The sequence below is a fragment of the Opisthocomus hoazin genome, chromosome 5 (assembly GCF_030867145.1).
Source record: "Opisthocomus hoazin isolate bOpiHoa1 chromosome 5, bOpiHoa1.hap1, whole genome shotgun sequence".
NCBI lineage: Eukaryota > Metazoa > Chordata > Aves > Opisthocomiformes > Opisthocomidae > Opisthocomus > Opisthocomus hoazin.
In genome coordinates, this window is record NC_134418.1 from 50574626 (window position 1) to 50602577 (window position 27952).

The 27952-nt window shown below is 52.2% G+C and overlaps 1 protein-coding gene across 3 annotated transcripts; it reads left to right on the forward strand.

Annotated features, from left to right (window-relative positions):
• Nucleotides 1-2181: 2181 nt before the first annotated feature.
• Nucleotides 2182-27755, forward strand: LOC104327380 (integrin-binding sialoprotein). 3 transcript variants are annotated; one of them, XM_075421236.1, is made up of 10 exons: nucleotides 2182-4678; nucleotides 6345-10916; nucleotides 11758-11831; nucleotides 11931-11978; nucleotides 23953-24017; nucleotides 24098-24148; nucleotides 24277-24348; nucleotides 24538-24600; nucleotides 26590-26691; nucleotides 26999-27755. In XM_075421236.1, exons 2-10 carry the CDS (start codon nucleotides 10816-10818, stop codon nucleotides 27587-27589), a joined length of 1167 nt encoding a protein of 388 aa, XP_075277351.1. In that variant the 5' UTR covers nucleotides 2182-4678; nucleotides 6345-10815; the 3' UTR covers nucleotides 27590-27755. The 3 variants fall into 3 exon arrangements, with proteins under 3 accessions (XP_075277351.1, XP_075277352.1, XP_075277350.1); XM_075421237.1 differs by lacking the exons at nucleotides 2182-4678; nucleotides 23953-24017 and having other exon boundaries at nucleotides 10828-10916; XM_075421235.1 differs by lacking the exons at nucleotides 2182-4678; nucleotides 23953-24017; nucleotides 24098-24148; ... (2 more) ...; nucleotides 26590-26691; nucleotides 26999-27755 and adding exons at nucleotides 12456-12710; nucleotides 12867-14769 and having other exon boundaries at nucleotides 10828-10916.
• The last annotated feature ends 197 nt before the right edge of the window (nucleotides 27756-27952 follow it).

Genomic DNA, 27952 nt, shown 5'->3' on the forward strand with positions numbered 1-27952 from the left:
CATCTCACCTCTTTTATATGGGTTCTAAGTTATTTCTTGAGTGAAGGCTCTGTGGATGACTCCAGATGGTTGTGTTTACTCTAGACATTCAAAATGTGTCCCACATAGTACAACTTTGATTTTTATTTATTTAATTTTCTTGTTATTTACTTTTATTTAAAGAGCTTTGTTCGATCATTTCCTTGTCGTTGGAGAAACTCCTTGGTAAATTATACAGTACTGTTAGAAGTGTTTCCATTGCCTTTTCCCTAAATGAAGTAAAGATAAGGGAGAAGAGCATTCTTTTGACGGGCCTCTATTTATATGTCTGTTTCAGTACATTTTATTAAAAGGGTTTTAGACATCTGTGTTTTAATGAAAGACTGGTATTCATTTCCAAGTACCCTTCTCTAGTGCTGCAGCAATGACTTCCTGTCTTGAACGAGTTATACTAATTTCAGTGCTGAAAAGCCAAAAATAGCTGTGGGGAGAGGAATCAAATTATAGTTTTGCCATGGGATGAGGTGGTGGGAAGGATTCTGCACCTTCTCCCTGCGTGGGCACCGGGTGCCTGTCTCCCAGTGCTCAGAGGGAAGCAGGACCCAAACTGGGAGCAAATAGAGCACTGTGCAGAGGCACCACTTTGCAGGGAGCTGTGACTGTTGCCTGCCTTCCCCCAGAAATTCAGCTCCTGAGGTCCACAGACAGAAAAAAACCAGCTTGTCAGCAGCACCACACATTGTAGAGCAAGAACTCCACGGCCGTTGCACAAAAGGAGAGAAAGAATGCATAATAATTTGTTTATATATTTTTATATATATATTTATAGAATGTTCCTACATGTAAAATTCTCAGTAATACTATACATTTGCTAGTTTCTTTGTTACCCCTAAAGCCAGAAGCACCAGGCCCAAGCATTGGTGAGCTGTGTGTAGTTGAGGGGTCTGCAGTGCCCAGCATGTGCCCATGTCTTGCCCCCAATACCTGTGCCCCTCCGTGCTGCATCCCGCATCTCCATCACGGCAGCATTTCCCTACGCTGCGCTGGAGTCATGGCTGTAAGCACCTGGTCAGCTACAGAAACGGCCATTGCAGCCAAACCTGGTAAAACGCATGCTGCAGGCAGGTCAGGGAAAGCTCAGACAGAGCGAGTCTGGCTGGCATCAGTCCCCAGTCTGCACCAGCTCCGCAGAGAGCTTACGACTGCCACGAGCAACAGCGATGCCGTGCTGTGGGGCTGCCCTGGTGCAGCACACAGCCGGCATGGGCTGGTTTTTGCTGATGGATCTATGCTGGGAAAGGGCTTTTCTTGAAAAGGTCACAAAAGTAGGTGTTTTTTGATGAGGCCTGTTTGAGCATGTTTGCGTTCATGCTCAGCCAGCTTTCATTAGCTTTATTTTGGGTTTTGGTTTCATTAAAAGGAAAAAAAATGGGAGAAGGATCAAAATGAAACCTCCCTTTATTCCATTTATTTTTCAGTTGTGTGACTAGGAGTTGGAGGGAACGGAAAGATTTGAACTTACCTGCTGGAGCACATTAGTCATATGAAGAGATGATGGCTGTGGGCATGGGCAAAATTTGTGGGCTGGGTAGTGAAGTGCTTAAGCCCACAATGCTGAGAGAAGTACGGGTGAGATGGATCAGGTTTTGTGATTCTGGACCAACTTCTTCATTGGGGAGTGCCTAGCTGCTGCTGAAGGCAGAGGATGCCCTGGTGTGTAAGCTGGGGTGATGCTTCCAGGGATCCTCCTGCTCCTGCTCCGTGCAGCTGGGCGGATGGAGGAAGTCCTTTCATGGCTCTGCATTCCCAGTTGAGCTGCTTCTGGAGGGGTGCCTGGCGGAAGACAGAGGTGGCGATGCCGCTTCCTTATAGAAAGCCACCCACTATACTGTGTAATTACCTCTGGGCAGAGCAGGGCTGCTCCGGCAGCACAGGCACCTTGCAGTTGGCATACGTGACTTGAGAAGGCAGGGCAGTGCCGGAGCTTGCAGACATTTCAAGAGGCGCAAATACTAGAAACCCTCAGGAAAGATTTGTCAATGAGAAGCCCTGAAGTTACTAAAAAAAAAAAATTGCAGGGGAGTGTTGTGTACCTGCTCCAGCTGTGGGACTGCACAGGTTGGGAACAGGCAGCAGTTCTTGACCCTGCTTCCCCAGCCAGCACCTTGCCTGCATTTGCGTCAGTCTTCCCTGCTTGGTTATTAAACATATCTTCACATCTTTTTGTTTGTGACTGGTTATGCAAAAGTGTGAATTCTGTGCATGAAGGTAATTGCTTACCCAGAATTCATTTCCTACAAGCATTTTTTTAATATTTCTGCTTGCATTGTCTCCTGTGCAATATTCTTCTGTGGGTTCAGCATGCAGAAAAAAAGCGTTGTGTGACAAGAGGGGTTACGTATGTAACTCTTTGAGATGTACCATTGTATTCAGCTGGAAGTTTAACAGAGTGTGAGTAGACTTGTCCAGCAGAATTAGTCTGTTGTGTAAGATTTCAGTCTGTCATTTACAGTACGCTCATTTAATTTGATTGATAAAGAGTTACAAAGAACAACTGGAGGGGGTAAGCTTTGTGCATGAATAGATCAAACAGCGAAGAGTGTTAAAGTCACCATGTTGCTGAGAGAGAACAGTTGATCCAGCCATATAACTGGTATCAGAATCAGGTAAACTGGTGAATAAATAGGAGATCTTATAAATCTAGGTGTTAAAAGCAGTAAGATTCAATTCCTATTGCAGTCCCTGTGAATGCGGAGCAGAAACGCAGATTCTTGTCTCAGGATTGGGGGTGGCTGCTGTCAAGTGCTGGGGTGATGTTCCTGAGTTGCCTTTTAGTATGCTGCCGGTGCACTGTGCCTCCCTGGGAAATGCACACCAGCGCTTTGGCTGTGAGTCGAGTGCTTCTACAGGTTTGTCACGTACAGCCCCACATGTTGTTTTCAGGAGAAGTATTTCCATTTAATCATTCCATGTTTTTCTTTGTTCCTCTGACATTCAAAACAGTTTCACCACACCCCCCAGTATTTATACATTCTTTTAGGAACTAAGGAAAACCAAGAAACATCTAATTTGATTTAATACTTATTTCTTACTGAAAGTGGTTTAATGTAAGCATATAGATTCCTATATAATGTAGAATAACTTCTATGGTATTTTTATTATACAGACCCTTATACAATATAGAATGTCATGAAAGATGTGGCTATAGGACTCATGTAATAATAGAGTTAGATTATCATCAAAGTGAATAGGATTTGCCGAAAGACCTGTGAAATGCCTTTAGGGTTTGCTAAGCATTTGGCATTGGGAATGAGGCAGTTCCTGATGAATCGGAGAAACACTGTGCCTTTCTGGCTGGTGAGGGCAGAAGGGCAGCGATGGGGCTCCTCTGCTACTGCAAAGCTGTAGGCGTCATGTCTGCCTACAGAGTTGATGGGTAAGCAAGGACACATCTGGATTCCTCCTTCCTCCTCCATCCTTCATACTCCAAGGAAGCAGGCAACTTCGGACTTTCTATTCTGCTGCCTCTTCTGCCCTGAGCATCATTTCCCAGAAGGTCTGACTCCCTTCTCTGTCATGGGATGAGCAATTTGGCTGTGCACGGCATGGGTGCTGTGCTGAACAAGATCAGATCAAAGGGAAACTCACCCGGTGGGTGATGTGGTCCCACATTTGGGCTTGGGTTGGGTTTTGAACAATGAATGTTTAATTACTTTGTATGCATGGGAGAAAATTTGCATATAAAGGAATTATAGAATGATTAAGGTTGGAAAAGACCTCTAAGATCATGAAGTCCATGGCATCACCACCATGCCCGCTAAACCATGTCCTGATGTCCCACATCTACACGGTTTTTGAACACCTTCAGGAATGGTGACTTCACCATTTCCCTGGGCAGCCTGTTCCAATGCTTCACAACTCTTTCAGTAAAGAAATTTTTCCTAATATCCAATCTAAACCTCACCGATGCAACTTGAGGCCATTGCCTCTTGTCTTATCGGTAGACTGACACCCACCTTACTACAACCTCCTTTCAGGTAGTTGTAGGGAGCGATAAGGTCTCCCCTCAAATAGGTGTTCTTGACTGTTGGAAAGCGCTTCTGTTGTCCCAGAGATTTAATATCTTCTGTCTTGCTTTTATTTTCTATGGTTGTATTGGTTGAGACTTCTCTGTTTTGGGGGGTTTTCTGGGTTGTTTGAGTTTTGGTAGTGTTTTATTTTGGGTTTTTTTTGTTGTGTTTTTTCTTTTTTAAAGTTATTATAATTTTGAAGATTAAAAGAAAGATGACTAAGGCCAAGGAAAAGCATGTTTTTAGCACTAGGGGAGAGCATCTCAGCTCAAGCATTTTGGGGATTTAGCTCATTGCAAGCTGGAAAAACTTGGATTTATCATCCCAAGCCAGACCAAGGGTCTGGTAACCCTCTTTACAGTGGGACCTGGGGCAGGACACACCTGCAAGGAGTGTGCAGACCTTGTCATGACAGATGATGCTTTGATGATGGGGCAGGCTTTCCACTCACAGGGTTAGTCAGTGATGGGGACCATCTTTCTCTGTTGTTCTCTGAAGGAGGTGTGTGCTCTGTGCACCCAGAAAGCTGACCGAAGGCTGGGCTGCCCCAGCTCACAGCTGCTCAACATCTTCACGGGATGAAGTTTGTAGTGGAGAAAACGCTGCAAGCGGTCTTCTGTCCTTTGGAGGTATGAGCCAAATTGCTGCTGGTCTCCTCCTCAGGATTCCATTGGCAGTGTCTATACAGCTTTTCCAGGCTCCCAGGGGACTGTGGTATTTCTTCCTGTCCAGCTACATTGAGCAGCAATAAATTTCGACTAAGTGAGCCGTAATGACAGTGCAGGAACCAGATGAGTGCTGACCACCCTTCAGGAGCAGGATCTGGTTCTCAGTACAGATGTCTTCATCGCTTGAGCTGCTAACCTTGCCCTGACTTCTCTGCGTACTCTGGGCAGCCTGTGCCTCCGCATCACCTGTTTGCACTCATGCAGTCCCTATTACACACAAACGTTTCAATCAGTCACTTCCTTCTGATGGTATTTTTTTTCCCTCCAACAAGAAGTGAGAGTACTGTGAAACGTGTATAGACATCTGATAGGCACGCACAACACAGCTGGCCGTATTTCAAACCTGCAACTTGGAGCAGGTCACCCCAAGCTGCCAGTTGATGCGAGGGCAAAGCCAGCCCCAGCTCTTTGCTGTATTTTATTTCCTGAGAGCACTGACATTGCACTGCTTTGCTGGTGTCTGACACAGATCTCTGCAATTCCAGTTGGAGTGGGGGTGAGTGCAGGGAGATGGCTGGAGAGGGGCTTTCCTGTCAAGGCTCTGTTATCATTCCATTTCCAGCTTGAGGTTGGCAAATACTTACTGCTCCCACCTCCCAAGGGACTGACTTCTGAGCAGAGAATGATTGCAGAAGATGATGTACTCTGAATGAAGTTTTAGGAGCTGTAATTACCCATTGCTGTCGCTATGATTACTGCTGTAAGTGCTGAGCTATTGACAGTCCAGCCGCACGGGGCTGCCTGGTGCCGGTGCCAGCAGTGTCAATACGGGTCCCTGCTGCGGGGCAGAGCCAGGCATCTGTCCCTGCCCTTATTTTGACCGAGGGCAGAAAGCTGTGGTGGTGCCTGTGTGCAGGAAGACATGTTAGAGCTGACAGTAACCAGAGAGAAAGTAGGCACCTGGTCCACAGCTGATGAAATCGTGGCCTCAAATTAACGAATTCAGCCAAGCTGGCTGATGAATGTGGATTTATAGTCCCTGAGAATCTGGTCACATATATCTGGTAGAAATGGCACAAGGCACCTGCCGAGTCATGATTTCCAGTTGCAGTGGGCACAATGCGAATACCAACTATTGCTCCATGCGTTTTGCTTAGGCAACAGGTAGAAGCGCAAGCTGCAAAGTAGCACAGAACAGATACAACATCTGTGAGCCTTCATCCAAATGGACCATCAGGGCAATGTGCTGGCTTTGTGGCTCCCTTGCCCAGAAGAGGCTGGAGCCGTGTGCGTGGAGATGGTGGAGAGGAGGGATGGGGGCTGTGGAGGGACCAGCCTTGTCCTGTCCCCAGAAACGTAGGTCCAAGGGGCTGAGCAGCCTCCACTTGTACCTCCCAGCTGCTGCAGGCATTTGGGAAGGGGCTTTTGCATGTTATGGTTGAGTGTGCTCAAAAAAAAGCAGTGGCAATAGACCATACCCAATTGTTCACAAGTAGTACTTTTGGCTCCCATAAAAGAAATGGAGCTGGCACCTGTAGGCAAGCACTTCTTGCATCTGGAAAAAGTAATCACGTCATTACTGTTATAGTTGTTTCTAACTTCAAAAGTTAATTGCTTATCTCTGCAGGGAGCCCAGTCTGCCAGGCGGGGTCCTTACTGTCCAGCCCATCTGCCTACAGCCTCCAGGAGAGACGGGGTTACCACACAGGTCTAGTTCTGACAAGCATCTCTGCGTGGCATTTTCTTCTGAGGGGAAAAACATTTCACGAAGAGCCTGGAGCCCAATGCTCAGAGGAGGGTAGTATAAAAATGCTAGAAATCGAAGTGAAGGGAGTGTGGCATGCGAGGTGGGGAGAGAGGGCTTTCAGGAACTTGCGTTGCATGTGTGTTGGGAAAGAGCATGGTACATCTTGTTGGTAGGACAAGATTAGCATGCTGGTTGAATTCCTTTGGCAGTGTTATGGAGACTTCAAACAGTCTGCAATGTATTTCATCCTGAAATAGGGCAAATGATTGGTGCCTTAAAAGTGCTTGTTTTCTCTGGCTGTAAAGGAAATTCCATGGTAGACACCTAAGGGTGGGTTAACGATCCTACCCTGGGCTGTTGGGGGGCACGGGGAGAGGGCTGTTGGTCTTGTGCAGGGGTCTGTAGTGTTGGGGGTGGGCTTGTGTGTCCATTATTCAGGGTTCTGGGACTCAGGCTCCTATGATGTGTTTTTTTCCAGTGAGGAAAAGTAGCAAATTTTAAAGGCTTAGCATAAACCAAACTTGTGCACGCCTCCGCACTGTGAAAAACGTGACGGTAACTTCCATCTGCCGTATATCACAGCATTTGTAACTTTGAGGCTTGCTGCCAGGAGGAGTTGAAGTATCAATGCTGTTCTTCAAACAGCTAAAATGTTATCATTAACCTACTGCATTATGTGTCACATTAATGCTATGAATTAATGTTACCTGTATTTGGTAATATTTACTCAGATTTCAGGGAACAGGTACAACACCTTTGCTTGCACCCCGTGTGTGTGCAGAGGAGCCAAAGCCAGGCTGCTTCACGCCCTTGCACCCGCAGCTGCCTGCTGTGGTCTGTCCACCTGCAAAGCAGGGAGTGACTTGGGAACCTGGCTGGTTTGCAGAGCTGAGCATCTGTTTGTTAGAGGAGCAGTGTGGGAATGAATCCGTTGGAACTGGGCGCTGGGTAATTCCTGGTGCTAAAGTGCCATGTATGAGGGAAATTAATGTTCAGGAGGCAAGGTTTTTCCTGCCTGCTCCCGACTGAAAATGCAGCACTGCACTGTAGCACTTGCCACCAGTAAACACTCGGGAAATGGATTTGGATTTGGATCTGGACCTGAGCATAAGACAGGAGCTGGTGTTGTTTGGGAAAGGGCCGAGGACATGTGCCTGGAGTCCTGCTCTCATCCTGGTCTCTCCTGCTCCAGTTTGTTCATTGATCCTTTTCCTTTTGATGCTGATGTCAAAACTCATAGATATAATCAGGAGAAAAGTGATCCAGCAACACAAATACTACAAAAATACCTTGGACTAAAAAAAAGAGAGGGAACAGTTATTTTTTTGGAATAATATTGATTTCTTGAGTTTCCCAGGATGCCTCAGATGGCAGAGGAGAGCAGCTGTTATGTGCCTCCACTGTCAGCTTGCTCTCTGCAGTGCCAGCTTCTGTCTTTGTTTTGGCATCTCTAATCCCTCCTGCTGTCTGTGCTCATATCTTTTCCCTGTCCTCGTGAACACTGCACAGTCCAACTTGAGAAAGAAAAAAGTGATAGTCCTGCATCTTTTTACCAGCCCTGCCAGTCCTCTCATCTCTGACTCAGCCACCTCCTCCTTGGTAGCCTGAGGGCGACAGCTTTAGCCTGGCCAGGTTTCCCCCACCTTCCTTGGCCTGCTGCTTCCCATACCCCCATCTCCAGGGACCAAGCATCTCGGGACAGTAGGACTTGGGGAAATGCACAGTAGCATTTAAAACACCGATCAGATAGCCACTTCCCCCACCCTCAGTCCATTTCTCACCTCTGCTGTAACAACAAGTATTATTGGTGTGACTGTTTTTTTAACAGCTTATTGTAAGGTTACAATGTGTGGGCTGGGGTTTCCTTTCCTAGCAAAGCAAAGGGAGAGATGTTGGACAGTCTGGCTGATGCTGTGGGATGCTCACTGGAAGGGATCTGGGGGACTTTTGACCCAGGGCTATTGGAGGTCACAGGGACTTGGGGTCAGATCAGGGTGCTGGCAGCAAGCGCTGTTGGGTGTGCTGGTGCCATGGGCATTTTGGGGACACTGGAGGCGAGCAAGTGACCTTGAGATGGGTGGCTGGTGGGGCAGCGAGTGACCTGTGTTATGAAAAAGCCGGGTACGCGCAGCTTGGTGTTTGTCTCCTTCTTGGACAGCGGCACTTGGACGCAAGGCAGCACCAGGTCTTTGGGGGCTGAGTTAAATGCAGGTTTGATGTAAAAACAAAACAAACCAAAACAAACCCGACAAAAACACGGTAATTGTTGTAGGTGTCTAAAAAAGGTTGGCAAATACCTGGCCAGGAATAGGGGTATAATTTTGTCAGAGGTCAAGAGCAAAATACATCCCACGGTATCTGTGGCAGGGGTCGGGTAGGGAAGAAGAGGGAAAACATGTGCTGAAGGTGTGAGCGTGCGTGAGAGTGAGCGGCTTTACGATGCCGTTCTCGAGGCTGAGGGGCTGTGGGGAGAGCAGCGGGACCGGGGCAGCGCCAAGGCCTCTCTGCTTGGCGGGCAGGAGGACGGAAAAAAAAGAAGCTCGTCGCACTTGGCACACGGTACAGTCCTCACGGGGCAGACATGTGTGGTCCCCTGACTGGTAATGATGGGAGGAAGAGGCAGGAGATTGGGGAGGATGAAATTAAACAGGCATCCACAACAGCAGACTGACATGTCTGGTTTCACAAGATGCTGTCAAGCGGCGGTGGTGTCACAGCATGGGAGATGCTTTCTGGATGCTGTTGTCTGCAGATGATACATCCTGGGCAAATTCAGATGATCTGCAGTTTACAGAGCCCTGGCTCAGTACTGACCCTGCTCAAGTTCCCTTAAGTCGCTTATTTTGCAGCACCAGCATTTCCTGTGAATCCCTGTGAGCCTGCAGCCCTCGCCATATCCTCTGGGCTGTGCCTCCACCTCTGGGGCTTTGGATCCCTGCACCAAGGGGCCATTGCGGGTGGCTGTGGTTTGCCAGGGCGTTACAGCAGGGCAGGCCGGAAGCTGTTTGCCGCTGAAGGAGAACTGTGTTTCACAGGCTTCCCCTGGCACGGCAGCACCCCGGAACAGGGCTCTGCACTCTGAAGGCCTCTTTTTTCTACCCAGGGCAGCAGAAACACCTCCTTCCACCTGGGGAGGACATGCAAACACTCCTCACAGAGCATTAATGCTGTCATTTCCTTCCCCTGCAATAAAACACCCGTAGGCACCTTCTCGCTGGCCCCCTCACCCCATGGCCATGCCCGTTGTCCGTGGCTTGGCTGTGGGGAGAACCCAGCTTGCAGAGCAGAGACACACTGCCTGCTTCAAAGCGACCTATTTGCACTTGTGGCAGTGTTGCTCTTGTGTTTTATTAACAGAGAGGGGGTGTTGCAGGCATGGAGGATTTAGCAATGGCCAAATACAGTCAAGGAAGTTGCCTGCCTTCCACCCAGGCTGGGGCAGAGGGAAAAGCCGGGCGTATGGCTCGGGTGTGCTGGTCCTGTCCTAAACCGCGCAGGCAGAGAGGTGCAGTTGCACCGTGTCAGGGTGTGTGCATGTGTGCACACATGGAGGTTTGCAAACTCTCTGTCTCATATTACCCATGAGCAAGTAGGGGCTGTCTGCGCTGCTGGCTTACTGTGTTGTCTGGAGTGGATAACCCCTGCTGCAGCAAGAAACCCTGGGGTATATGCGGTGTGTGTCTGTGTATTCTCGTAGCTTGCACATGCATGTCCATACGCGTGTGCAGGTGTTGTTGCCCGTGTTTTCCAGAGCAGAGGTTTCATCCCCTGACTAGCAGATGGAAGAAGCGCTGGGGGTGCTACACTCCCTCTGTGCAGGGGGTGGGAGCCTCCCTGATCACCTCCATTTAGCAGTTCCTTTCTCTCTTGCACGAGTGCACGTGTGGGCATGAAAACAAGGCATGTCCTCTCCCTCTAGCATGGCGTTTTGTCCTGCTGCCCTGAAGCACAGGGGAAGGCTGAGTCCTGGCAGGAGAATGGTCCCATGTGGGTTTCAGCACCCTGGCCCGTGGCACCGGGCAAATGCTGCTCCCAAGTGCACGCGTTAGGAGGAAGCTGTCCCTGGGATGGGGTCCGGTGCGTGGCGTGGGCGACGCTGTAGTTGTTTGTGCGTGTCACGGCGGGAAGTGTGTGAACGGAATAAATTTAGCAGTCAAAACATAGGGCCGGCACAGTCGGTCATTAACTGCCAGCCCATCTCGTCATCCTGCAACCACAAGGAGCTTTTTTAGGGCCGGCGTCCCGGCGGAGGCTGGAGGAAGCGTGGGAGGCCAATTCCCGGCGGCAGCTCTGTGCGCGGCAGTGCTGTCTGCGGATGCCATTGGCTGCCCCGGCGCCGGACACTGGTTAAATGCCCACGCTGGTGCATCAGCCCAGGGCATCCCAGCACGGGCAGCCAGCTTGCCTCATCCCAAGCACCAGAGGAGACACCAGCTTGAGCCATACCTCAGGGTAAAGATTTTGGTTTCTTTGGGTTGCTTTGGTATTGCCTGGAGTGAAAATGGCAGTGTTTGGGGATGGGGGTTGTAGATTTCCTTGCAAGTTTTGGTAGAAAGCGGGAGAGACTTAGGTGGGACGTAGGTGTTGCTTTGTAAGGGAAGAAATCAGGAGCGTGGCTCTTTGGTCCAGCACGTTTTGGGTGCAGGGTGATGTGCAGTGCAGTTAGCATTCCTCGTGGGGGTGCGGTGCTGGGCTTCTTAAGGGACTAGGAAAATGAGAGCAGAGCTGGGGGAAATCCCCCCGCTGCTTTACCCGCCTGCACAGGCAGCAGTGCTGCTGGGATGCTGGACCGACCCAGCGGCCGCCGGAGAGGCAGCTCTCTGCGGGGCTATCTTACCAGAGTGCCCTGCTTTGGGGCAGTAGGGGGTTTTATGGGGCTGTGGGGACCACGCCGGGTGGGAAGTGCAGCTCTGCAGCCCACAGTCTCATGGTGCTGCCCATCAGCGGTGCCGGCACCTGTCACGGCCACCGAGCTCAGCGGGGTGGCAAGTGACCTTACCGTGGGAACAGGGAATTCCTGTTCACAGGAACAGGAGCTTTCCTGCTCTTTAATGATGCTTAGACACGGCCAGGTATCTCACATCCCAAACTAAAGGGAAGTTCCTGCACAGGAGGTGCGAGGAGGTGGCACAAGGACAAATTCTTGGCTTGTTTGATGACATGCCAGGCTGAGCACCACATGCTGGGATGGCAAGGCTGTATCCGTTGGAAGCACTTTCTGGGGCCAGGTTACAGTCAGGGGCACGTGCAAATGCTTTGCTCTAGTGTGCAAATACTTTGCTCCCTATTGCAGCCGCAGGGACCACAGCTGCCATGAGGACTGCATTCCTGGTGCTGCTCCTCTGGGCCGTAGCCTGCGCTCACCCCGTAAGTACCCACTGGACAGGTACTCAGCCCCAAACCCCGGCGGTCTCACCCAGCTGAGGCACGCCGATCACTGATCAGATGTCTCCTGGATGTGTTTAGGTGCCTGGCCGCGAGCTCGCCCGCCCCCGCCGCAGCACCCAGCAGAAGGTAAGCCGGGGGGTGCCCCAGTCCTGCGGGTGGCAGCCGCTTGCAGAGCAAGTCTGGGATGAGGAGCCAGCCCTGGGCAGGCACCATGGGCGAAGAGCTGCCACTTCTGTGGGTCTTTGACGTTTGTCTGTCTATCCATTCTTTTCAAGATGGGTTGGTATCACCTCACCTGAGCTTTGCCTTGCCTCCCTGTGCACATTCCAAATTCACCTAATGTGCTCTGCTGTGTTGGTCCTGAAAAGGAGTTGCTGTGCTATGAACCATCACAGTTTGCGCTTTCTGGGTTGCCTTTTTGTTGGTGGCTACACTTTTTTTTGCATCAGAAGAAACAGCTGAAGGGCTGAGGTGTGAGCGATGAAAAAGGCTTAAGCACTTGCGTGGCTTAGGAGCAATATATCATCCTGCAGCAGTAGCAGTAGCACTAAATGTGCAGTGGTGTTTAATAAACCAAAGCACTGTGTCATGTTTTGCCTCCAGGGTACAGCAAGTGAAGATTACATCAACAAGCTGGGCAACCTCCTGGGTGGTGGAGATGGCAGACATCCTTCTGCCAGTGCAGAGAGGGGGGACAATACACTTGCCGGGGACCTGCAGGGTGGGAACGCCGTGGGCGAGGAGCTGGCTGAGCATGGTGGTGAAGACAAGGGAGGCAGAGTTGGGCAGGCTCAGCACCTGAACCGGGTGGACCATGAGGACACGAGTGCCTGGGATGGAAATGGCCTTGGTTTCCTGGTGAGTGTGCGGAGAGGGGTGTTTTTCTCTGCCAGGAAAGCACACTTAGCCCTAAATCTGGTGTTCAGAATAGCGCTTGGCCTGCCCAGCAAGCAGTGCCGATAGCGCCTGTGACCTGCAAGCCTTTGCATTCATCTCCGTTTGTCACCTCCATAGGAGGAGGATGCACGCGATGCTGATGATGGTGACAATGGAGAGCACTACGGCACTGGAGACATAGGGCTTCCCTCCCGCACTGGTGGGCTACTGGATGAGGAGGATGACAGTGGGGATGACACTTTTGACGAGAATGGGGAAGAGGAGGGGGGCGAAGGTCCTACTTATGTGGCTGGTGCCAATGGGGCAGGCAAACGTGGCCACGACGCTGGCCGTGGGGACGCAGGGGCTGTTGGAGGGCACGGCGACAGCAGCAGCAGTAGCAGCAGTGAGAGCGTTGGGGCAGACCACCGCCGGTACAGGAACTACCTTGGCAGCCGGTATGAGCGGACCTACAGGTGGGGAGGGGGCAGCAGCAGCAGCCAGGAGGAGGAGGAGGAGGAGGAGGAGGAGGAGAGCTACGACTTCAAGGATGAAGCCATGCAGGGTGACGATCCCTCCGTCTTCGATGGCCCAGGCAGCAGCTACAAGGGGCGCCGCGCTGGCCCCCGCACTCCGGGGAGCAGCCGAGATAGTGGCTGGGGGGCTGGCTCCCACCCCTGGGAGGAGGGTGACAGCAGGTCCCCGGAGGTGGAGGATGCTGACGTGGGAGAAGACAGCCCATCCACGGAGGAAAACAGTCAGTTGGAAGAGCCTGTCACCAGCCAGTCAGAAGAAAACAGCGCCAGCCGCTCCGGGGAGGACAGGGATGGGGAGGACAGCCCCTCCATGGAGGGTGAGGGCAGCAAGTCCAGAGAGGAGACTGCTGACCGGTTGGACGAAGATCTGGGGGAGTCGCCGGAGGATATCTCCCAGGAGGCAGTAGGCACGTCAAGTGAGCGCAGCAGCAGATGGTCCCAGGAAGGGCAGGAAGACCGGGAGTCTGCTGAGGACAGGAGTGTGCCATCCACACCTGACAGTGAGTCCTGGGAAGACATGGGTGACCAGAGCAAGTCCAGGGAAGATGATGGCGACCAGATCCAGTCCACAGAGGACACTGTGGAGGAGTCAAAGGAGGACAAGAATGACTCCGGCCCTGATAGAGACATGCTGAGCACATCAGCTGAGAGCCAGAGTGCATCCCCGGAGGAAGATGGCAGCCAAGAGGACAATGCAGATGAGGACAGCAGGTCCACAGAGAGCAACAGCGAGTCCCAGGAGGATGATGACAATGATGATGAGGAGAGCCACTCCCAGGAGGATGCCACACGTGAGTCCAGCAGCCGTGGAGATGACAGCTCGCCACAGAGCCTGGAGAGTGGGAGTCGCAGACGACGGCTGGGTGCCTACCACAAGAAGCCTGCTGCCGACTATGATGACAACGACTGCCAGGACGGGTACTGACACATGCCCCACAGCCTCGTCAGTGCTGGGGGGGTGCGGGGGGAGGAGGGGTTTAATTTATTTGCGACATAGGCTGGTTGACATCTTCCTGGGAAGATGCTGTGGGTAAATGGAGGTGGGTTCGCCGGGGCTTGACCTGGGCGAAGTGGGAGGTGATGCTAGACACAGGGAACACACCAAACCGCAGTGAGAAAAGCCATTTCCTACACCAAACCAGAGAGCAGCTGAGCGCTGCGAGTGCCAGCAGGGTGATGCTGCCTGCTTGCCTTGAGGACACAGTGGCGGCTCGGCACTCCGGGAGCTGTGCCTGGGCACGGTGGGTAGAAAGGTCCCTGTGTTCACCCCTTGTATTTACCTACCACTGCCCTTAAAGCACCTGCCCAGACTCCAGCGGGAGCTTTCTGCTAAGTTCCACGTCCTGCACATAAGGAAGAAAAGCTACAGCTGGTGTGCACACGCGGTGCGTGGGCTCAGTGGAGCGTGAAGTACCACTTCAGGAAGGGATGTATGTAATATTTTGTAAGAAATGTACAGAAAACATTATATTGTATCCTTTTTGAACTTCTATTTCAAAGCTGAAATGTACCCTGTTAATTTCTTTAATAAACATTAAAACCATCAAACTCCACAGTGGTGCGGTTTGAAGTGCTGCTGTTTTTCTCTCCTGGGGGAGTCGGGTGCTGCAATTTGGGGTTGGACTGGAGGAAGCAGGGAGCAAAGAGCAGGCTGCTTGCACAGGTAGCCGCAGCATGTGGGGATAAGGGGGAAAGCAGAGGCTGAGGGGTGTTCCCACCCTCCTATTTTCAGGCATGGCAAGGGCCAGCCCTGCCCCTAGGTGACCCAGCAGTGCGGTGGAAGAGTTGGCCAATGACCCCAATGAGCTGGGCCTGGGGCTTTGCTATATAACGGCCATAACTTACTGCAGCGTGAGTAAGGGTTGTTCTGCTCTTCCTGAGGTGCTGGGAAGGAGATGACCCAGGGTATGGGGTCTCTCCTGGACCAGTGACTCTGGGTGCCCATGGTGGCCCCTGTTGCCAGGTCCCCTGCAGCAGACGCAGATGAGCAAGGGAAAGGAGGTTCTTGTGGGCTGGTAGATCATGGTGAAAGCCTCTTTTACTCAGTGTGCTTTTTTTTTTTTTATTTTCTTACACCAGCAAGCACGTAAACCACGCGTTATTTGTTTAAAAGCACATCCTGGCCCTTCTTACTTGTTCACGTGTGTATGACGAGCTGTACAGCACGGATATCAATGCTGATGGAGGAAGCCGTGGGCTGTTGCATGGCTGCACAGTTCTGCAGCATGGAGTTGTGGCTCTGCAGGGGACAGTCTCCAAGGGGTCAGCATGAGTGGGTGCATGCCTTTTCAGCTGCCTTGGGTCAGCAGTGTCGTTGCTGGGCATTGTGACACTGAGTTCAGGAACCAGTAGAGAAATGAAATAATTTTTTATGACTCATAGCAAAACTGCACTGAATTTGTTGACTTTTTCTGCCACTACAAAAAGCTAGGAGCTGAACAGCTGCTGGTTTTAGTGGCATTTATATTTAATTTCCACCCTGTGTAAGCTTTTTTTGCTTCTGTATGAGATTAGTTCTGAAATGTGCAGCTTCCCCGGGCTGCTGCCCTGGAACGAGCCTTTCTCCTGGCCCTGCCTTCTCTGACCCACTGATCCCCACTTCTCAGTGGATACCTTGGCTGCGACTTGCCCCTTATTTTTTGGATGCCTTGCATTAGCTGCGTAAGGAGTTGATAATGCTGTGACGATGATGATGCCTGTCAGGGTCACTGGTACTAAATGCTGGTGTACAGCCCCATCGCTGGGCAGAAAGACAGCAGGCATGGGTTTGGCTGCAGCCCAGAGGTACAAAAAGGACTGGATGACTGCCGTTGCTTTGGTTTAAAATTGTAGTAATGATGTGTTTGCTGGCTCCTCTGCGTGGGGGCGCAGGGTCGGGCCCTGCTGTGAGCTCTCCCGTGTCCGGCAAGTGGTGCTGCTGCTCTGGCAGCAGGGACGTTTCGGGTGCTGGCTCTGCCACGGGGCTGGGTCGCATCCCCGGGGATATCAGCAGCGGTGTTTGTGTGGGGACAGCTGGTGGGGATGGGGACCGGGAGGTTTTTTTCGACTCGCTCCAGGAAAGAGAGTGTCCTTGTGCAAGCGGTGTTGGGATGAGCGGCAGCACGGAACAGCTGGGGAGGGGGCTGCTCACCTTCACCCCCCTGCAAAGGGGATGGCGAGCAGTTGTCCTCCTCTTGTTCCATGCGCAGAGAGAAAAACTGGTTTGATTTGGCTTTTGTTTGAGCAGGGAGGGCGTGTGCCTTGCAAACAGGGCATGTGGCATGCTGCTGCACCCTGTGCTGGAGGGGTAGCCAGCTGCGCTCCCCCCGCACGTGAGTCCCCTTCACGTGCCTTCTCAGGGATTTGCTGCAGTTGCACGTGTGTCCCCGCCAGCAACACCCAAAATTTGCCTCCCGCTGGCTGCCTGCTCCCCAAAGGCCAGGGAGCCGGTGCCAGAGCTGGCTGCTGCCTGCTGGGATGGCTTCCCACAGGACCATCCCTCCCGGGCATCGTGGCAGGGGCGAAAATCAACCCTTTTCTGGGGAACCCTCCCACCTGGCTGCAGGGAGGGAGCTGCTCGTGGTGGCCCTGCGCAGGGACGTGCTCAACACCTGTCTGCGAGGACAGGCAGTGTTTTGGAGACGCTGGTAACACTGGGCTGTCCCCATCAAATGCTGTTCATCCGTGTGCGAGTGGGGCCATCCCACTTGCCATCTGGAGGGCCTTGGTGGCAGGCAACACTTCGTGGGGTGAAGTTTTGGATGGCCAGAGATAGAGTGGCCAAAAGATGCTTGCTTTGAGGATTTTAAGGCATTTTTGGCAGCAGCCCATGTGTTTGGTTTTTGCGGCATGTGCCTGTGCGTGGTCAGCATCTGAGGGGAGTGCTCCTGCTCTCTGCTGTTGGGCAGGCAGGAGAAGCAGGCTGGGAAGGTTGGCTGCAGGATCTGCCGTCACTGGAGGTGTTCCTGCATCCCGCTTCGGGTGCGATGAAGTTGTACTGATCAGCTTGCCCAGTGGGTTAGCCAAGGATAAAAAAAATGCCCACATCAATGTATGTACTTTTCTTATGCATCCACATGGCATTTTTGGTGTGTTGGGGGTGGCCTCTAGAGCTGAATGCAGTGATTTACCCAGGAATCAGCACTGGGGTTTAAAGCAGATATTTTTGGTCACATTCAGGTTTGTGAAAACATGAGTCTGCATCATCTTAAAAGAAAGGTTTCTGCTTGTTTGTTTTTTTGTCCTTTCCAAGAAGAAAAAAATCTATTTTTTAATAAGTAGCTGGTGTGGCCAAAGTGGTGGGAGGCAGCAGCAGCAAGCCCAGCTGCAACAGCTGGATTTGGGGTGGCAACAGCACACAAGATGTATTTATTCAACCCCCTTATTTTTCTGGCTTTGGCTGGAGAAATGGAGAGACCCTCATGACCAGCAGAGCATCTCTCCATCCAGCAGCGGCCTTTTTGGCAGCGCAGCCAAGCGCCCTGGGCTTCCCATGGCAGGCTGAGCACTGCAGCTGGCTGCAGGGCTTCCCCTTGGCCCCTGTATGTCTTTAGCAAAATGGGAATATCTGTGGAAGAAACAATCACATGGGATTGTCTCTTCTGTGCCCCCTGTGATGGATTTCTGTGATAGGAACCACTCCTTGCTAAGCGTGCGGTGAGGCTGGGAGAGTTTGATTGCGTTTCTCTGCCCTTTTCAACCTGGAGGAAAAACCTCTGACAGAATCACCGCTGCCGTCAATCTGAACAAAAGAAATGTCTCAGCCGTGGGAAAACAGCCTCTGACCTCAGTGAAACCCCAGAATATTACAAACCTTTCAAATGCGCTAAGGATATTTTTCCTGCAACTCCCTTTACTGCTATACACTTCAGCGACAAGTAACTTTCCCCCTTCCAGCTCAGCCGTGTCCTGGGAGTTTTGTGGTTCCCCCCAGCACTGCCCCAAGGAATCGGGCACCACAAGATGGCACGTAAAGTGCAGACATCCACCTGTACTGCATCCCCTGAACTCCCTATGGGGACCTGAAAGCTGCAGAGTGAGCAAGTGGTTTGCAATTCAGGTTTCTCTGTTTTTGCACCCTGAAATGCAAAGCTGCAAAGAGCTGGTGTTTTGTTTTAGCAGAGGGCATCAGGTTTCTGAAAAGAGGAGCTGAACCTGCAACTGGGGAGCAGAGGCAGCACCTGCCCTTTCCCTTCCCAGACCTGATGCTGTTTCACATACAGAGAAAAAAAGTAGGTTCATTATAGCATGAAAACTTTCAAAACCTTCTTTTTTGAAAAGAAAATGAGTGCCTGAGTATTAAATGCTTATTGCAACAGACGTGTTTGTGTATATATGGATACATATACACATGTTGTGCAACTCGTGTATGTACACGATAACACCCAGTCCAAGCGCAGCAGTTCCCTGCTGACACATGCAGCACTGCCTTTGCTGCAAATGGCAACTTTTTAAGCTCCAGCACAGGGTTTTTTGCAGGTTTGACAGGGCCTGCAGTGGCGGGGAGGTAGGCAGCCAGCACCAGCACAGCGTGGGGAGCAATGAACCTCTACGCCATCCAGATGTGTGACATCTTTGTCAGATGTCCAGGGATACTGATTTGACTTTGGTAGAGAGCCCAGATCCTGAGCTGAGTGTACAGTTTGTCGGTGGGTACCACTGCGATGAACCTGGGCTCTCTGCCTCCTCTCCTGCCAAATATCAGGCCTTTTTTGGGGTTGGTTTGTTTTTTCACTGCTGTTTCTGTCATATGGCTGTGTTTGAGGGCTCTCACACGTGGAGGGAGGCAGCAGACTGGTGGTAGGACCAGTCCTGATAACTTTTTCTAGCTGGTGCGCAGTTTCTTCCTCCTGAAAAAAAAAAATTAAACAAGCCAAAAAAGCATAGGAAACATGATATACAGAAACTGCTCAAACTCGTGAGCACCAGGGTGGTGGCGAGTGCTAAGTTTTGTGATAATGCTGTGGCCTTGCCTCAGTGATTTGTTGCGTTGCTGTTCGCCAGAGCTCAGGCTGCCTCAAAGTGCTCACTTTACAGAGCTATTTGCACCCCGATATTTTTCAGGCATGTGAATAGAATTAATTTCCTGTATCTGGTTTCCTGCCTCAGAAAAAAATGTAAAATCGTATGAAATGTTTAGTTGAGAGGGCCAATATATAAAGGTTATGTACTGATAACTGAGATTGATATGTGGTACATTTTAGGTATTCTCCGGTCCTGCTTTTATTCTAAAATTGATTGCTTGCAAAAATATAACAAGCCACATGCCCAGCTGATATTGGTTTGCATTTGGGTTTGTGCCATGAGAGGTAAGGGGGATGAGAGAGGGATCCATTATTCTTATGCTGTTGCTGGTGCACTCTCTCCATGCTCATCACTTCACTCCCCAGTTCATCGCCGTGGCACACACGCGCCTGTCCCTGGCAGCACGTGGGGAGAGGTGGGAGCCGGGGTAACCTCTGCCTCCAGTGCCCCTCACGCACATTTCGCAGGTGCCCTGGCCACTGTACTGCATGGCAAGGGTGCTCTTTTCTCTGGCTGCAGCAGCACCTTGGCCTCTCCCCACCATGCTTAAAGTGTCCTTCTGGTTTTGTTTTCTTTACTTATTTTCGGCCCTGAGGTTTCCTTCCAGAATAGCTCCAGGGAGTGGAAATAGGACAGTGCAGCCTCAGCCCCGTGGTGGACCCGAGCAGGACCGGAGCACGCTGCTCTGCTCATTTACCGCACTGCAAAAATAATAATTAAATTCGGACATAGGAGCCATGTCAGCCTGCACCAGTCAGGGACGCTCTGACCATGAGGTCTCCATGGGCTCGGGCAGTTACACCAAGACCGAACGCAGTGCCCTTGCCAGGCCATGCCAGGTGCAAGCCCACCCAGTTGCAGCACAAAGCAGGTGCCAGCAGCTTGTGCAAACCCCATCAGCGCAGGGTCACGGAACCGACGGCGGGGCTTGGGAGCAGCAGCAGCTGCCTGGGGGTTTGTCATCATCTGCGGTGCGAGGGTAGTGATGTGCCCAGGCAGGGCTTGGGGAGCAGGCTGCCTGCCTAACCCCCAGCTCACTCACCAGAGCCTGTGATGAGCAACATGGCAGTGTACTTGTGCGTGTTAAAAAACTGACGGGAGCGCAGAAGGGAAACCATTGCATTTGCACATGTGGGCTGCAGGCTGCACGCTTGCCTCATCGTCTCAATGTGCTCCCAAAATATGGGTTTTTGCTCCTGTCACCTCTTGACACATCCCCCAGAGGCAGGCGAGCTGTTCTGTGTCTTGTTTCCAGTTGTTCATCTACAAAGGGGAGATTATTTTCATGAAGTTTTCAGATCCTATCACTTTTAATAACAGAAACCAAATGCTGCTTCTGGGCAAAGGAATGACCTCTCCAAGCCCTGCTGCCTTGCAGAGCCGCAGCTCTTGCAAAAGCATGAAGAGACTAATGCTCCAACCCTGAGATGTGATGCTTTTTAAAATTTATTTTTTTAATTATTATTTTAAATGGAAGCATTTTGGATGTGTTTAGCCGACTTCCCTGCTGGTATCCCTGCATGGCGCTGTGAGGTTGCCGCTGCCGGTGGCCTGTCCAGGCAGCACCCACTCCCTGTCCGAGGAGTTAAACATAGGTGCTGGCCGCACGAGGCACTTCGGTACATGTTAATTATCCTGGTGCTTTTTAGGGATCTTGGGTGAAATACGTGTTTTTATAGTCAGTTTTCTTTTTTTAAGCAGCCTGGAGTACCAGCCCTTTAATTACACCAAAAAATGCCCCCCACCAGCACTCTCTGTTCACCAGCCCTGACGAAATTCAAGCTCAAAGCTCGGCGTGTGCTCGCAGCTCTCCCGCACAGGGCAGCCTGTGGCAGCATGGGGCAGCTGGCGGTGCCTGGGTCCCTCTCAGTGCTGGTGTCTCTTGTTACCGGAGGCTGCTGCGTTGGCATCGGAAAACTGCGTTGGCTTCTTTTCCTTTTTTATTTTCTTTTTTTTTGTGTGTGTGTGTGCGTGGGTTTTCCTGGTGCGAGGTGCCAGCTGAAAGCCACGGCCAGCTCCAGGCCTCCCTTGTAATTACGGCTCCTCGCAGTGACACAACGGCCTTTGAAGCCCACGGGGCAGGCAGAGCTGCGTCCTGTGCCCCCGGGCTTTGCACGCTGGGCACGCCGCCTGGCTTGCTGCCGGACCCCCGGGGGGCTGCAGGGGACCTCTGCCTCCCCAAAAGCAGGTGATGTGCATGGCATTTCATCAGCAGTTAGCAACTCCCCACAACCTACCTGTTGATGTGGCAATGAGCAAGGAGGCAAAATAAAAATAAAAAATAATAAGAAGCTTTGTTTTTCTGGTCCTAACCTGGAAATTTGGTTAACTGGAAATCTTTTGCTTCCCAAACAAATTCAGATTCAAACTGAGCTCCCCTGGATGGGGGTGAGGCTTTTGGTGAGTGCAGCCCCCAGTTTTGAGCAGAAACATGAGCATTCAGGTCTTCCACTGCAAAGTAGGTTTTTCTGCCCTAAATAACTATAGTTCTATCGCTGGCTAACCTGCGCATCGCTGACCTGCATGAAGGCATGCATTTTCCAGCCCCGCTGTTCCATCTCTGAGGGTTGTAAGGCTGATGGCATCAGCTGGGATTTGCGATTCTCATTGCCACTGTGGAAAGCAAAGCCACATTCAGCGAGGAGTCGTCCCCTTGAGCTGCTGCAGCCCTGGTGCCTGCAGGAGCAGCAAGGGGCCTTTGCTAGTCGATGCAAGAAAAATCTGGGAAAGAAGGAGCAGAGGTGCACTAGAGAGCTGGGTGACTGAAATCCCAGCAGGGAATGATAAATACAGGGAAAGGAGAAAGGATGTCCCTGCAGAGGTGGGTGCAGGGGGGCAGCTGCAGTACCCACGTGCCCCCATCCCCTGCCATCAGGGGAAGGGCAGGAGGGGTGGGTTCCTGCCACTAAGGTTCCTGCTGAGCTTTAGGTGGCCATGAAGGTGGGTCTTTTGCATTATTTTTTTGCTCCAGGCAGTTGTTCTGCTTTGCTGGGGATGTGCGCAGAGCCACCAGATTTCAGCTGGGGAATACCTGACTTAGAGAGTGGGAGGCTGGGCTGGCCCCTGCGTGGGTCTGTGTGGTTCAGGGGCACAAAGCAACAAAGCAGACGTGCATTTTGTAGAATCTCTGTGGCAGTGATTCTGTGGCTCTCAAAGGGGGCGTTGGTGACACCTGTATCCGGGTCCCCTTTTCTTTCCCTGCCTTTCCCAAGGCCTGTTTCACCTCTGCAAGCAGCCTGGAGAGGGATTTGTTTGGATTTAGCCTTTTTTTGGCTAACAGCTATGCCCAAGTAACTGTGGAGCCAGGCCTTTGAGGTTGGTCTTTTTTGTCTTCTTGAAAAAACAGTGACAGAATTTCCCAAAAAGAAGGCAGACACCCCCTGAGAACAGATTTCCCAATATTTATTTTAATTTAAACCCAGAGTGTTATTATACCCTCTGGCCTCCCGGCCGTTCCTCTAAGGCCAGACCATCAATTAAGAGGCACAGTGCAAACCTCCCCAGGTTTGGCAGCGGCACGGGGCGCTATGTTTGTGCACCAAATCTGCCGGCGTTGAAGTTTGGGGGTTTTCTGGCGCACACTGGTGGGCTGGCGTCACTCCGGGCAGGGCGGCGACTGGCTTGGGGGGGGCAAAAATAGAGCTTATATCCCGGCAGGGCAGCAGCAGGAGGAAATCTGTGCTGGTCGACTTCGCGGGCAGCTGTCCGTGCTGTGGCGGGGTAAGCTTGCTGCTGCTTTTCCCAGCCCGGTTGGCATTGCCGTCTGCTTTTTGTGGGGGTATGAGGGGGCTCAGCTTGCTGATGTGGCTGGTGTTCCCCTTTCCTGGCTCTGTCGTTTCACGGAGGAATCAGGATGAGGGGATGAGCCTCACTGCATGGCCAGGGAAGCTAGCTTGTGGCCAGCTCTTTTCTAGCCTGGCTTAAATGAAGATGGGGAAACTTCAAGTGCAGGTAAATATGGTAACAATTCCCCTCAAACCTCAGCACAGCTGATGGTGAGTTCAGCCAGAGGAAGGGTAGGAAAAAGGAAGGTTGGTGTTTCTGACTGAGCCGGGGGGGCTGCTGGGAGCACCCCTCCCTGGGGGGAGGCTGGGGGGCTGCGGGAAGGGTCAGGCATGCTCCTTGCTGGGGCTGGCATGGAGGAAGGCAGGCTGGGTTTTAGTGCTTAGGGGGTGCAGCTTGGACCTGTCCAGAGCCAAGCTTTACCCCTGGATATGCCTACGGGGGGCTCCTTGAACTGGTGCCTTGCCGCTGCTATTTTTGTCTATAGCAGACTGTAGAAGCGGATGATGTTCATTTATTTGTTTGCTTCTTTCTTTTTCCTCAATGAGGTTAAACTCTGTGGTGTAATTCCCGGAGGCGCTGCTCCCTGGGCAGAGCCTGAGCAGGTTGCAGGGCAGTAGTTCTGCTCAAGGGAAAGCAATGAGAGTGAAACTCACTCTTCTGGTATTTCATGGCTTCCTGCAAAACCGAAACGTATTCAGGGAAATTGAGGCAGATCTGTCAAAAAAAATAAAAAAGCCTTGGGTCTCTGGAGGGGTTGGGTGATCCTATCAAGATGTGGCTGGAGGTCCACCTCTCTGCTCCCTTCTCACCCGTGTGGACACAAACACCTGTACCGTTTGGGGTAGTGATGGTGCTTTCTAGCCGAAAAGCAAGTCCTTGTCGTGTTTCGCTGTTCCTAGAGAAGGCAGCCATGAGGACGGCCCTGGTCTTCGCCTGCCTGGTGGGGATGGCCTGCGCCTTCTCGGTGAGTGCCAGGCAGGGGGGAGACCCCCTGGCCTCACTGGTGCAGCTATGGGGCACATGCCAACCCAATCTTTCCCCCAGGTCAAGAGCTGGCTGCGGCAAGCCAAGTCAGACGACTCAGAAGAAAACGCGGTAGGTTCTTCCCCTTGCCCTGTGTGCCTGGCGCCATGCGGTGCTGGCCTCGAGGAATAGGATGTTTCAGTCACTCCTGTACCCAAGCCCCCATAGTGACGGCATTTATCCCTTTCTTCTCCTGGTAGGTGTTCAAGAACAGGCACCGATATTACCTGTACAGATACACCTACGTGTATCCCCCGCAGCGACGGTACCAGGTGGGTGCCTCAGAGGGGTTGCTGATGCTTCACTGCCCACCACATGCAGAGATATCAGCCCAAATGAGACAGGGGCGTGGTCTGTGCCCCATCTGCCACTGGTCTGCAGGGCTGGGCTGAGACCGTTGCACTCGTGGCACCAATGGAGACCCGCCAGCCTGGCTACTGCTCGATTTTCCCTCTCCTTAGGGAAGTGACTCATCGGAGGAAGAGGGGGACGGCTCAGAGGAGGAGAAGGAGGACGAAGGTGGGGTGAGTACGGCAAACCAGCAGACTGCAAAACAAATATGGGAATTTGGGAACTGTCTTTGGTTTTTGTAGTCTCTGCTCATCAGTGTTTGTGGCTGCTGACCGCCCACAGCCTTGCACTCTGGATGCAACTGGATTTTCTACTCTGGGCTTTATTTTATTATTTTTCGTGCATTTTTTTCCTTTTTCTTCTTTTTTTAAAGAGGATGTGTGGGGTATGCACCAAACAACCCTGAGAGAAACTTTCCGGGTTTCCATTTTCAGTGTCTCGGAAAGGAGCAGGACAGGTAGAAGCAGGGAGGCTCACCTGAGAGGCAAAAGGTGCTGTTAGAGACTCCTCATACCTTCTGTTTTCTGAGTACATTGCCCCCATAGCACTGATAAAACTATTATGGAAAATACAGTTATGCTCTGCACACGTGCGTGTGGAGGGACACAAACTGATGCTGGATCGGGAAACGCACGTTTGTACCAGCCCAGCCGGTAACGCTGTTCCTGTCTCCTTGGACAGTATGAGCTCAGGCACCACTGCCTTGGTGCGAGTCACCCAGGTCCAAAATTAAATGCCAGGGGTTACAAAGGTCTCTTGTGCCTCAGCAGCCTGCAAATGCTCCAAAATAATCCCGTGGTCTCAGGCACACAGGTGCTTTGAGAGAGGGATCCGGCATGCTTGGAAACCTATGTGTTGGGTCTCATTGTATTCTTTTTTTTTTTTTTAATTTAATGATTTGAATGCAGGGGTCTTTTTAACAGCAGCGTAAGCCTGGCCTTTGGGTCTTAAAACCCTCTTTGAAGGCCTGCCTGGGGCTGAGGTGCAGCACGGGGTGGCCCCTCTGCCCCCGGTGCCTCTGCCAGCCCCGGCACCTCCCTGCAATTTGCCCCTTTCTGCCAGCACTGCAATCTCTAGGGATAACTTTGAGTCGTGGGACGAGACAGCTAAAGGGGGAACTTTGTTCCTGAGGACAAAATTAAGCGCAGGAATGCAGCTGCTGTTTGGGGCCGTTCCTTTCACTGCAAGGGCACCAGAGCAGTGGCCGTTCCCAGGCAGGGATGCTGCGTGCCTTCACTGGCAGGGGATGGTCAGCAAGATAAATCATGGTGAAAGGTGCCAAGGTCAGGTTTAAGTATGTAAAGAGCATCGCTATAACAGCTGCTAGATGGGGAGCATTGCTCCCATCAGCACAGCCAGCTGCAGCATGCAATCTGGTGGCTCCTCCAGCGGAGAGGAAAACAGCCTGGGTTTTCTCTGGCATCAGATGCACCCATATTTTAAGTGTTTGATTTGGCTCAGAATGCCAAAGTGAGCATCCTTGGTCTTGGCATGCTAGCAGTGGGGATTGTCTGGGGCAGGGATGGCAGTGACCCCACATCTCCCTGCCATGGCTGGGTTCATTTGCCGGCAGCAAGGTGCTCCTCCTCCCGGTCTGGGGACAGGGTGAGATTCCCCCACCAGTTACTTAGTGGTTGATCCAGGCTCTGCTTGCATTTCAGTTATTCATTGCCTTTTTTAGTGGCACAGACTGCCATGCACACCGCTGAGAGAACTGCTCTGCTGCATGGTCTCTGAGGCCGAGCAGTGCTGACAACTTATTGTTGGTGGGGTTTGGGCTTGCGCCTGGCTTAGAGCTGTCTTGCTCTCACCAGCTGTCTACACGCGGTGTGTACTGTGTCCGCATGCAGCATGCCTGTGGCTTTCTTTTTTTATCGGAAACTGGGAGAGGAAACTTCAAAAGCAAACCTTTAGATGCTTTGCAAAGCAAAATGTGTAGCCAGAATGGGAACACCCAGCTCCAGCCACCACCACTTAATTGCATGGCTCAGGCTGCCCTGCTACAGCTTCTTGATTTCAGCCTGGGGCGAGGCCCGTGGGAAAGCAGGAGACCCGGAGCAGCACCCAGACGCCATGCGTGGGGATGCTGCATGTCCTTCTCGCTGCTGGGAGGGCTGTGCTCCACTCCCACTGCTGACCACCTTCTCTCCCTGTCCCTGCAGGAGTCATCCCATGCAGGCACCAAGGCAGCTGGCCACCCCGCTGGAGCAGCTCCCGGGGACAGCCAGGCCGGGCCGGGAGGAGACCTCACGTCTTCCCAGCAGGTGTGGCTCAGGGGGGCTGGAGGGGAGCACCCATGGGCGGGGGCTGTGTCCACTGCATGCTCACTTGCATCCATGGGATGCCCTGCACCCTGTTTCTGCTTGCGAGTCTGCTGTGCAAGATGCCCATGGCTGGGCCAAGAATTAACCCAGCGGGAGGGTCAGAAGGGGCACCCCCAAAAAGGCAGCCTTGCCATGCAAGGTGCGGGGAGTTGCTCAGCTGTGCCCACGCCTGCCCCATGCCATGCAGAACTGAAAAGTTGCAACTTCCCTATGTTCAACTAATGCTGTGTTATTTCCCCCCTGCCAGGGCAAGGGCTGCCAAGGGCCCTGGAAGGGGGGCAGGAACAGTGCTGTCGTCAAGGGTGGTGACTCTGAAGATGAAGACAGCGATGAGAATGAGGAGGAGGAGGAGGAAGAAGAGGTAGTCGAGAATGAGAATGGCGTCAACGGCACAAGAACCAACACTACCGAGGGGGCAGATGGACCTCACGGCAATGGCACCATGGTGGCTGAGGAGGGCACCGGTGCAGCTGAGGAGGAGGAGGAAGAGGAGGAGGAAGAAGAAGAAGAAGAAGAAGAAGAAGAAGAGGAGGAAGAGGAGGAGGAAGAAACCGAAGCTACCACTGTTGCCAGCACCACCAGCGAAGAGGGGCTGTCTCAGGCGACTACCACAGAAGATGGAGGACCCACGGACACCACCACAGCTGGGGAGCAGTGGGAGTATGAGGTGACAGCAGGGGGCCACGGCCGGGGAGATGAGGGCACCACCGATGGCAACTATGGGGAGCAGGATGAGTACGCCCGTGGGGACAGCTACCGGGCCTACGAGGATGAGTACGGCTACTACAAGGGGCATGGCTACGATGTGTATGGCCAGGATTACTACTACAGCCAGTGAGTGGGTGGCAGGGCAGCCTTGGTGTGGCCCCCCGCCTGCCCTGTCCCGCTCAGGGACGTGCAGCCGAAGGCTCACCGCAGCCAAAGGGGATGCCAGGCAGCCTGCGGTGCACACTGGCTCCGTCACAGGCCTTTTTTTTGTATCTCACAAAGCGAAATGAAATAAAGCAACCGAACTGAGCATGTTGGTGATGGAGGGTTTGCTGCCGCAGTCAACGGGGCGGCACGATGCTTGGTGGGCTGAGGGGCCACAGGTGCTCATGCTGCTCCACATTAAATCTCTTTATTCCAGCTCAGATGCACACAAAAGGAGGGAGGAACAGAAAGGCTAGCTAGTAGTCTGTAGACTCCCATCCAAAAATGG

What these genes read in the sequence shown, in the direction of transcription:
- LOC104327380 (XM_075421235.1), top strand. Translation starts at nt 11,778, where the DNA reads ATGAGGACTGCATTCCTGGTGCTGCTCCTCTGGGCCGTAGCCTGCGCT. An exon ending in CCGTAGCCTGCGCTCACCCC is followed by an intron (nt 11,832 to 11,930) that starts GTAAGTACCCAC and finishes GGATGTGTTTAG; the next exon opens with GTGCCTGGCCGCGAGCTCGC. An exon ending in GCCGCAGCACCCAGCAGAAG is followed by an intron (nt 11,979 to 12,455) that starts GTAAGCCGGGGG and finishes TTTTGCCTCCAG; the next exon opens with GGTACAGCAAGTGAAGATTA.